The sequence below is a fragment of the Fundulus heteroclitus genome, unplaced genomic scaffold (assembly GCF_011125445.2).
Source record: "Fundulus heteroclitus isolate FHET01 unplaced genomic scaffold, MU-UCD_Fhet_4.1 scaffold_62, whole genome shotgun sequence".
Classification (NCBI taxonomy): domain Eukaryota; kingdom Metazoa; phylum Chordata; class Actinopteri; order Cyprinodontiformes; family Fundulidae; genus Fundulus; species Fundulus heteroclitus.
This window is the reverse complement of record NW_023397055.1, coordinates 1,595,864-1,607,030: the sequence shown is the minus strand read 5'-3', so window position 1 is coordinate 1,607,030 and position 11,167 is coordinate 1,595,864. Positions and strand designations below refer to the sequence as shown.

General features: G+C 42.5%; 1 protein-coding gene across 1 annotated transcript; it reads left to right on the top strand.

Annotated features, from left to right (window-relative positions):
* The first annotated feature begins 1,568 nt into the window (after window positions 1-1,568).
* Window positions 1,569-2,607, top strand: LOC105924002 (low affinity immunoglobulin gamma Fc region receptor II-like). The gene is made up of 4 exons (XM_036133429.1): window positions 1,569-1,905; window positions 1,985-2,230; window positions 2,310-2,443; window positions 2,521-2,607. The coding sequence occupies exons 1-3, from the start codon at window positions 1,584-1,586 to the stop codon at window positions 2,321-2,323; spliced, it is 582 nt and encodes a 193-aa protein (XP_035989322.1). The 5' UTR covers window positions 1,569-1,583; the 3' UTR covers window positions 2,324-2,443; window positions 2,521-2,607.
* Window positions 2,608-11,167: the final 8,560 nt, after the last annotated feature.

Genomic DNA, 11,167 nt, shown 5'->3' with positions numbered 1-11,167 from the left:
AATCAGTTTCATATAATGACCTGTGCTGGAACAGAAATCCTAACTATTGGTCCCTTGGGACCACCTGATTTGTTATCTTTACATTTTTATTTTAATGATAATTTTAAAATGAATGTGTTTCACTTTTAGGCCCCATTGAAAAAAAACAACAACAACACATTGGCCCCACCCAGATAAATCTTTTCTAGTCCTGCCACTGCTCCTATTTTAGCCTAAAATGTCCAACATAAGAGTTTTAGCTTGAGAGAGATTCAGATCGCTGCTGAGAGCGACTCTGAAAAAGGAATTGACAAAAGTTTTTATCTTGGTGAGGAGGTGTGATTGACCCTGTGACTAGGTGTGACACTGTCTTGAAAGAAGTGTGAATGGTTGATAGTATAAGAAACAAAGCATCAATATGTTTTAAAGTACTTTATTTAGATCCTGAACATAGTTTTGATTGACCTATTTTTGTGTTCGTTCGCCAGTCAATTTACTACTTTATCTAGTTAATGTTAATGAGTACTCACCAATCAGCGTTTTACTGGGATTCCCTGCTTTTATAAAACGGTGGTATTTGGCAAAATAACTTCACGTATTTTTCGGACCATAAGGCTCAATGGATTATAAAGGTGCATTATATATTCTCTCCAAGTGTGTAATATCACTCCGCCTGTATGTATGTATGTAGGTAGGTAGGTAGTGGCAGACAACATGAGCTGTAAACATTAGCTTACATGTACAGAAGCTCAGGAGGCATTCACAAGGCAGAGTGAGGAAAGGCAATTGCTAGTTAAAATAAATAAAACAACATCAATCAGCTTAATGAGATACAATTCACAAATGCTAAACAAAACATCAACAGAAATGATTTATAAATAATAATTAACGAGTGGCATTTTTAACTCTGTTACATGTTGAAATGTAAATTGGTTCCTGGATCACGGTGCAAACAGGACTTTGAAGCGTGTTGCCGCAGATCAACGCGCTTTTTTCTCTGTGCGTCTTGGAGTTTTTACGCACCGGCGTAATGAAGCGCTGTGAGCAGCAATCAAATGTGGACTCGTTTTAAGAGGGTAAAAAACCTTACCAAAATAAAAGCCGTTGGTTAAAGGAGTGGAGACAGGGAAAATGGGGGCTCCTTGTTTGATACGTAATAATATGGAGGTAAATTCTGTCTTTTTCTCTCTGGTTCCGTCACCTCTCTGATTGGCTACATGTCACATTTAACAGGCTGCACACACGTTGCCCTCAGGAAAAACCACACAAACCATAATATCAGGCCAGGACAATTTTGACAATGCTGTGCTGTGACATTAGCGTGCACAGTGCCAGTTTATGTCACGTTTTGAGGCATAAATTCACATTATCACACTCACTGAATGACTCACATTTGGACTCTGTTTAATAATTATAATACAACTTGTTGCTCTGTGTTTTGTTTAGCGGTACCTGAGTAATGGGGGCTGATTAAATAAGCACCTCTTGCTGCTGTATACATTTTACATCCATTTATCTATTTCTTTCCGTCTACAACTGTGTACTACTTTGAATAAATTACAGTTTCTGGTTGTAATGCCATAAAATATAAACACATTGTTTTTATGTTGAGGGAGTGTTTAATTTCCATCAATCAGTTTTATATCTGGTTCTCCCCAGGTCGCCTGACGGTGCGTCAGAGCAGCTCTCAGTACTTTGAAGGAGATTCTGTGTCTCTGAGCTGTGAGGAGGACAACATCTCTGCTGGATGGACTGTGAGGAGGAACACAACCAAGGAAAGTAGAACTCAGTGTGGAACGGACTGGGGGGACGCCGTCGGTTCCTCCTGCATCGTCAGCCACATCGTCCCCCTGGATTCTGGAGTTTACTGGTGTGAGTGGAGAGAGGGAGCAGCCAGCAGCAGCAGCATCCAGCTCACTGTCACTGGTAAGATCAGACTGTGGAGTTAGTGTTGATGAAGCTGTGTGGAAATGGATGAAATGCTGTAGTTTGTCTCTGTGTTGAGGTGGATCAGTGATCCTGCAGAGTCCTGTCCTCCCTGTGATGGAGGGAGATGACGTCACTCTGAGCTGTCACACAAAGACCGCTCCCTCCAACCTCCCAGCTGCTTTCTATAAAGATGGCTCCCTCATCAGGACTGAGCCTGCAGGTCACATGACCCTCCACCATGTGACCAGCTCTGATGAAGGCCTCTACAGGTGTAGCATCAGCGGTCATGGAGAGTCTCCATCCAGCTGGATCTCTGTCTCAGGTCAGGACTACTTACTGCCAGTCTGACATATTTTCTCCACCCACTCACCTTTACCAGGGGGGATCATCTCAACATACAGACCCACAGGCTTAGCCCCGCCCACCTCTGGAGCTCCTTCGACAGCCTCCTTTGTGCTCTGGCACCTGGTGGTGTTCTCTCCATACTTCCTCTCAACGCTCCTCTTGGTGTCCTTGTATCGACACAGATCCACAGGTAACTCTGAATGAGATCTTGATTGAAGGATTTAAGCACATTTCAACATTTTTTCTGACCCTTTTTGTCTCCTACAGCTTCACCCATCTAGGAGGAGCAGAGAACAGCTGAATACGTTGACAACCTGAGGGAAGTCACCACAGAGCATCACTTCTGAGCTCCTGACTCAGACGTAAACGTACTTTAAACATGTATAAATTATATAAAATCTGTCTTTTCTTCATGCATTATTTTTGTAAATATATATTATAAAGGTCAGAGACTTCATTGATTGTGTTAAAGATCGCAGAAAGAATAAAAACTGTTCTTTAAATGTGGGGTGTGTGTCTCCTCTCTCCTCCCCTTAAGCAGCGTATTTCAGATTCAGGATGTCTCCTCGTTGCTCCTCAGCACCACAAGGATCTGAGGTCAACCTACACTATCAAATCTGTAGGTTGAGGAAAACTCAGTAATTTGACATACTCAGTACTTTCAACCGAAGAGGTTTAGGTTTCATCAGTAAAAGCTGCAACATCTGATGAAACATTCAGGGAAGCAGGAAGTGTCATATCTGCAGATTTCTGTGCAGATTTTTTTTTTCCGCCTCTTCCTTGCCTCCAGGTGAAGGATCCACAACTGCGGCACGTCAAGGCTCATCAGGAGGGGCTTAAAGAGGAGTGGGTTCCCTGCAACAGATGCCGGATTGTTTAATTCACAGGAGTGCAAACAGTCGAGCTTCATACTCTTTGGATTGTTTGCTTCCCCGACACAAACAGTGTTTCTCTGTTGATGTCTGGGCTGCTGCTCCTCTGTCAGCCCTCCTGGAAACTGCTTTCAGAGTCGAACCATTTCAATTAAATTCAATAAAATTTTATTTAGATAGCACGGATTCACCACACACATCATCTCAAGGCTCTTTCTAAAGTCAGACTCCATCAGATCCTCCAGGTTGGTGAGAAAGTTTCCTCTCTAAGGAAACCCAGCAGGTTGCATCAAGTTTCTCCAAGCAGCATTCACTCCTCCTGAAAGAGCGTAGAGCCACAGTGGACAGTCGTCTGCATTGTTGATGGCTTTGCAGCAATCCCTCATACTGAGCATGCATGAAGCGACAGTGGAGAGGAAAACTCCCCTTTAACAAGGAGGAGAACCTCCAGCAGATCATCTGCCTCGACCCACTGGGGCTTAGAGAAGACAGAGCAGAGACACAGAAAGCACAGAAGCTCACATTGACCCAGGAGTACTTTCTATGTTAGAGAAGACAGAGCAGAGACACAGAAAGCTCAGAAGCTCACATTGACCCAGGAGTACTTTCTATGTTAGATGGTAATAGAGGATGATCTGCCTCCCCTGATGATGTCACAGCTAACAGAACACCAGACCAGGTGTACCTTCTATGAAGAGAAAAATGACAGAGAACAAAAAGGTAAAAGCTGAAATAACAACAAACAATGCAAACTGGAGAGCAGTAGGAGAACTCAGCAGAGTGAGAGTAATAGACCCTGATGTCCTCCAGCAGCCTAAGCCTATAGCAGCACAACTATAGAGGTAGCTCAGGGTATGAGCCACTCTAACTATAAGCTTTGTCACAAAGGAAAGTTTTAAGATTAGTCTTAAAAGTAGACGGGGTGTCTGCCTCACGGACCAAAACTGGGAGTTGGTTCCACAGGAGAGGAGCCTGATAGCTAAAGGATCTGCCTCCCATTCTACTTTAAGAGACTCTAGGAACCACCAGTCCTCTGTTACTCTCACCTGCCTGTCCACCCTCAGCAGCTCCTCCTTTCACCAGGTCCTTCCTGGAAGGAAAGAAGGACAGAGCCTCGCTGGATCATTGCTGCCATCTTGAAGAACCTATACTGCTGTAGCGCTCATATTTGCTGCATGCACCTAAATCTGACTCACATCAAGACAGGAAGCTCACAAAGGAAACAGGATGTTTAGGTGTTCAGATGAATATGATCTGAAGTTTAACCTGCATTTAATCCAGAAATTAGAGTAAAAACAGTTTGAATCGAGTACAGAATAGGCAAAGGGACCTCCTGGGTGAACAGTTTGTTTGAGCAGGATGTAGATCTTCTGCACTTTGATCGAGTTTTGATGTTAAAAAAGCCACACAGCAACACCTCCATCTCACTTCCTGTCAGCTGAAGGGCTAAAACTCTCAGGAAGAAGCAGCTTCTAATTGCAAAATAACTGAGTTTTTTTTCTAACTCCATTAAAGCATCAAACCCAATTCCTGCAGCTTCACGTGACAATTTCTCATTATTTACTTTGCACCGTGTAATTTCTATCTTCTAACAATGGATCAGATATAATAGTTAACCATAGAAGTGTGTGGATGGAGAGAAAACACCCACCATGGCAGCAACAGGGGGAGGCGCACGGTCTCACATCACCACCAGCAGCATGGAGGGAATGTTTCTACTGAGGCTCTTCTGTGAGTAAACCTTCACTTCTGTCAGATTTAGATGGAGAACAGAATAATATCTGTGGTTCAGTCGTCAGGAGACTGCAGTGTGTTTCTCAAAGGAAATTTCACCATGGCAAACCAGTAGAACTGTTCCTTTAGTTTCAACCATTTGCAGCTTCACAGCATAAACAGGATTGCTGCAAAGTCAACAAAAGAATAACAGTGACGGTCCACTGAGGCTCCACCGTCATCAAGGAGGGATTGCTGCTAGTCAATGACTCGATGTAACCTGCTGGGTTTCCTATGATGGAAAACTTTTAAATTATCTTAGCCTTGACATAATTTGCTATGAATTGGTGCTATATAAATGATCTGATTTGCAATGAATAAATCAACCCTTATTGGAAAAAAAGGATTCCGAGTGACCATTCAGCTGCCAGATATAAATCTGAACAAAAGACTTTGGTTAGATTTAAATAATGTGGCCATCAGACATCACAGAACTTTAGGCTGCTCCACACTAAGAATAAGTCAACAGAGGCGGTTTCTGCTATTGGTGATATATATTTGTAGCCTCGTGAGACCATCCTGATCTCGCGAGCTTTCAAGGTTTCACTCGCAGATCAGTCTGGCTACTCTCCGTTGAAGAAAATTTGGAGCCGTTCACCAAACGAACGTCCAATCAGCGTTGGCTTCGAGGTGGGTTGAGGTGTGACGCAACGGGAAGCGCGTCAGTTCAGTCTAAACAACATGGCGGCTTCAGCCGATGAAACTAGCGTTAGCGTTGCTATCAAGCAAGTTTTATCGGAATTACAGAGTATTTCTTTGCTGAGCTAACGAGCCTTTACCTGCAGCAGCAAGAGTAGCTTGGCTTGTGGTTGTGTTTTCGTCGTCGCTCTGTTACGAGCAACAACGAATCTGATTGGTTTATTTGGCCCGTCTATCACCAACATAGGCCAATCAGCTAACCAGTATTTTCGCCCCTTCCCAAAATTACTTCAACGGAAGGTTTCCAGATGGATATGCGGAGCAAATCTATCTGGCGGAGTCAGGTAAATATATTTGTTCCCTGAGCACCTTCCCTGACATCCAGTAAATAATGTTTGGCGCCCCCTATCTGTGCTATTTGTAAGCAACGTTAGAAAATATGTTTACACATTACAGCTAGATGGTGGAGGTCATTGTGCTGATTAAAATGATAAAAAGTTTAGATAGTTGGATTAATTCTTTTAGCAAAAGTCACCCCCAGTCTAAATAAAAAAATTCTGTGTGTTGGCTTTAGCAAAAACTCGAAAAGTCTCGACAGTTCTGTGGGGACAAATTTTAAGTGCTGTTAATAAATAAACCCTATTTTCTTTTCAGATTTTCAAACTTGTCTGGGTTAATACTTATCTAAATTTTTCTTCAATCGCGAGGTTGAACTTGCCTTTCAGCACCATGGACAGCAGCCCCCACACCAGATGAAAGAAGAAGAAAGAAGCTTCTATTAAAGTTTCCAGGTTATTATGTTGGTCTTTCTAAGTTTCAGGGTGTCGGTAAGGACTGAAGAGAATATCACTCTCTCACTCCGCAAACAGCCGTCCCTCAGCCGTCTCCAGACTGTCTGCATCTATCTGGTCTTACTAGGATCTGGTTCTGTGTTTTTCTTCCCAGTTCCTGCAGAACCACCTAGGACACCGCAAAAATGGATCTAAAAATAAGTAAAATATTCTTAAAATTAGTGTATCTGACCTTGATTTGAGCAGGTAAATAAGATTATTTGCCAATGGAATGAGTACCTTGACTCCTAAAATAAGATAATTAGACATGCTGCACTTTAAATAAGATGATGGAGATGAGTTGTTCCTATATTAAATGTAAAACTCTTATTCCATTGGCAAATCATACACTCATACACTCATTTTAAGAAAATTTTACTTATTTTTAGTTCCGTTTTTGCAGGGGAGCTGCTCTAACATTAAGCATGGTTGTTTTTAAATAATTGTTGAAGTGATGTTGTGTTTTAGACCTGGAGGTTCTGTTCAATCTTTAACCAGCTGTGTGTAGCTTAATGACGTCCGAGAACCAGACCCAGCAGAACCCCAGGCTCCTCTGGGAATTTCAGATGTCCTGCTGAAATACTTCCTTGAAATTGTGGGTCTGCAAACCTCTGCATGTCTGGGTCAATAAATGATTATTTACCACAAAACCAGTGACCTCCAATAATTATTCTCATTAAAACAGCAATTTAAAGAACATAATATTTTAGGAGATAATCAACAAATGAAAAGGCAGTCTTATTTCACAGTATCTAATCTCCTCTAACGTCTAACCTCAAAGTTTTTCAGTGACGGCTCTTTGTATGTGTTTCATCAGAGCGAGAAAAGTTCCCACCTCTGCAAGTATCCTGTGTGAAGTTTATTTGTTTATTTGGACTAAGGAGATTTTACAGAAGTTCTTTCCTGCAGTGGGAAAATGGGGGATTTGATGAAAATGAGCTATTTTATCAGTTTTATTTGTGTTTTGTTTCTTTAGTTATTGAATTTACTTATATTCCACTTAGATTTATTCATTAAAATATGAAATCACTCTGAAGGTTCAGTGAAGGAGAGAAATCCTCAGAGAGGTTGAAGCTGAGTCCTGTTATGGAGTCGACATTGTCAGCTGAGGAGAGACTGAGAGCAAAGAGTTTTACTCATCTCCATGGACTGGAGCTGGGCCTGATGTCGGTTGCTACTGTTTTCTTTGCTGTTATAGATTACACCAACGTTCTGTCCCCTGTTGTTGTTGCCATTTATCCTTTAATTTTCAGTTTTATTAGATATTACCTTCTGTTTTACTTACACCATTTTATTCCCTGTGACACCATAATGATCTGGTGTCCAAAAAATATCACTAAACCCATCATTAACGATTCTGTACAATGTTGAATTGCTATTAAGACATCTGGTCTGATCTGAATGGTTGTACACTGACTAATGATGTACTAGAATCTGAACATATTACTGATCTCAATTGTCTAATTTGTAGCTAATACTATTGCAAGCATTTCTCTTGTAAATACTGGAAGGGAATAGTATTTATTGATATAATTCTGCACCGTATGTGAATTTACAATTAGTACCTTGTCCTCGTTTCTCCTTTTCAACAAGGTAAAATCCATGATATATTAAAGCATCCCAGGCTGTATTACTGCTAAAGGAATGGTCTGACTTATATTAATCTGAACAATTTAGAATTCAGTTATTTTCTGGTTCACAATCCAATCAACATTTTTAATATCTTATGATCAATATGTTCGCATTAGACAACATCCTGGCGTGAAAAATATCACAAACTTTTGTCTTGAATCTCTTAGGATAGCTTGAGTTGGTTAGTGATTTTCTTAAAAGCTAAAGATACCTGCCAGGTCTAAACACCTAAAACAGGGGTCACTAATTAAAAATCAGCAGGGTCCAAATAACAAAAATCAACTACCAGTAAAGGTCCGGACACATTTTTAATAACAATCTGTTACTTCAAACAGTAATTAACACTGACATAAAATGTTTATGCATCCACCTTATACATTGACTTTTTAAACAAAAAAACCCCCATAAAAATATGTTTTTCTATTTTAAAATCCAAAGTGCTTTTTGATTTTGCTCTTTTTTTTTTCTAAAAAGTAGCCAGCAGCAACAACCCTGACTGACAAAGCTCTTTGGCTAATTTGTATCACGTGCATCCTGGTGCCTGACGCTCCGGAGGGCTTTGCCATATTAACAAGAGAATAGGCGCAAGTGAAGTTAGCAGAGGGGTTGAAGCAAAAAAAAAAATTCTCGCCAGCCCATATCTTCCCAGAGCCATGGATATTATGCCGCATTGGTTGGCTCACTTGCTTAGTGTGCAAAGTCAACCAAATCTGGTACTTTTAAAATATCTATTGAAAATTCTTGTGTCTCTGCCACCTTTCAGCTTTAGAGCCTTTGCGTCATCCTGGACAGCCTCTCCATCACTTTCCACATCCACATCATCATCTGGGTTACTTTCATCTCAGCAGCATCAAGTTCTACCTTCACACTTTTGACAAACTGGTCCACAGTCCACTTTACAACCCCAGCTCCCTTTCCTCATGTCCTCCGAAAAACCTTCATTAACAACTTGTTCAAAGGACAGCAGCTTGCATCATTACATCATCTACTTCACTCCTGTACATCAACTCCACTGGCTCCCTGTCACATTCAATATAAACCAATATTATGTCTGAGTATCTAATTTCACCTCCGCATTAGGAGGGTGCCGCATTCCACACCTCTCCAGGTGTCTGCGTTAGACGGGGAAAGATTAACTCTTATCACCCACAAGACTGAGCCCCTTGAGGTAATTGTACCGGGTAATCACCGAGAACAGTTGTCATTTTTCATTTTTCCGTTAAAACGCTCCCCAGTGGCCTTAGGCTTGGCATGGTTAACAATTCATAATGCACATTTTAATTGGGCTGAACCCCAGTTAGAATCGTGGTCCATAGCTTGCCACTCTCGGTGTTTGCTCTCGGCCCGACCAGTCTCCCATCCATCTGCTTCTACCCCCCAACTGGAGGGTGAGATAGACCTTTCTCGCGTGCCCAAACAATATCACAATCTCCGTCAGGTTTTTGGTAAAAGTCAGGCGTGCTCTCTTCCCCCGCATTGCCCATAGAACTGCGCTATCGACCTGGTGCTCCACTGCCTTCCAGCCGTCTGTACAACATCTCGAGGTCTGAACATCAGACGCTCGAGAAATACATTGGTGAGTCTCTAGCGGCTGAATAATTTCGGCCTTCCTCTTCTCCTCTAGGCGCGGGTTTTTTCTTTGTTGGGAAGAAAGATGGATCCCTCCGGCCATGTATCGATTACCAGGGGTTAAACCAGATTACAGTTAAACATAAGTACCCGCTTCCTCTTTTGTCTTCTGCATTAGAACCAGTCCAGAATGCCACCACATTCACTAAACTTGATGTACGCAATGCTTACCATTTAGTTCGAGTTAGACGCTTTTAAGATCCCACTGGGGCACTTTGAGTATCTTGTGATGCCTTTTGGCCTCTGTAATGCACCGTCAGTTTTCCAAGCCTTGGTTAACAACGTTCTTTGGGACTTGTCAAATGATTTAGTTTTTGTATATCTAGATGATATTCTAATCTATTCTAGCAACCCCGATCAGCATCAACAGCATGTCCGTCTCGTTTTCCAATGCCTCTTAGAGAACCACCTGTTTGTTAAGGCTGAGAAGTGCAAATTCCATCTCAACAAAGTCTCATTCCTTAGTCTAATTTTAGAGGGCGGTCGTGTGAGGTCAGATCCTGAGAAAATTAGGGCAGTTGTTGAATGGCCTACCCCTGATTCCAGGGGGCACGCACTCACGTCCACAAAGGTTCCGTTTCTCTGGAACCCTGAAGCCAAAACCGCTTTTCAAGATCTCAAGAATAGGTTTTTTCAGGCACCTATACTTGTTCACCCCGATCCCAAAAAACAGTTCACCCTAGAAATAGATGCGTCACACTGCCGTTGGTGCAGTCCTTTCACAACACTCAGACACCGACAATAAACTTCACCCCTGTGCCTTTTTATATTGCCGGCTGTCTCCAGCCGAGTGAAATTATGATGTAGGGGATAGGGAACTGCTTGCCATTAAGATGGCGTTAGAGGAGTGACGGCATTGGTTAGAGGGATCCGAGCAGCCCATAATTATTTGGACCGACCACAAGAACCCCCTTTACCTGCAGTCAGCCCAACGTCTTAATCCCCATCAAGCCAACTGGTCTCTATTCTTCTCCAGGTTTAACTTAAAGATAACATACCGTTCAGGCTTCAGGAACATCAAGCCTGATGCGCTGTCTCGACAGTTTGCCCCTCAAGAACAGGAAAAGGAACCAGCACCCATTTTTTCCCCCACTTGCACCGTGGGAGCTTTACATTAGGAGCTAGAGGACCGGATAACCCAAGCTCAGAGACTCGATCCTGACCCTGGCACAGGCCCCGCGGGCCTCATTTACGTCCCTAGATCTGTTCGGCATGATGTTCTTCGTTGGAGTCATGACTAAGTTTTCCGCCCATCCGGGCATTTTTCAGAATCTGATATACTTTAAAATTCCCAGAGGGAAATTGCTGAACTTCGAACTCAGTCTCAGGTTTCTCGTCGTTTTTGGTGGCCATCTTGGACTAAGGATGTGCGCGAGTACGTTTTAGCCCGTCCTGTCTGCGCACAAAATAAACCGTCTAACCAGCCACCCTCTGGATTATTAAATCCCCTCCCAGTTCCTAAACTCCCGTGGTCACACAGTGCGCTGGATTTTGTCATGGGTCTCCCACCGTCCCAAGGCATGTCCACCAGCCTTACGG

Excerpts from the sequence above, each read along its gene's own strand:
- LOC105924002 (XM_036133429.1), top strand. The coding sequence starts at position 1,584 with ATGTTGAGGGAGTGTTTAATTTCCATCAATCAGTTTTATATCTGGTTC. Across the intron at positions 1,906-1,984 it reads CATCCAGCTCACTGTCACTG|GTGGATCAGTGATCCTGCAG; the intron begins GTAAGATCAGAC and ends CTCTGTGTTGAG.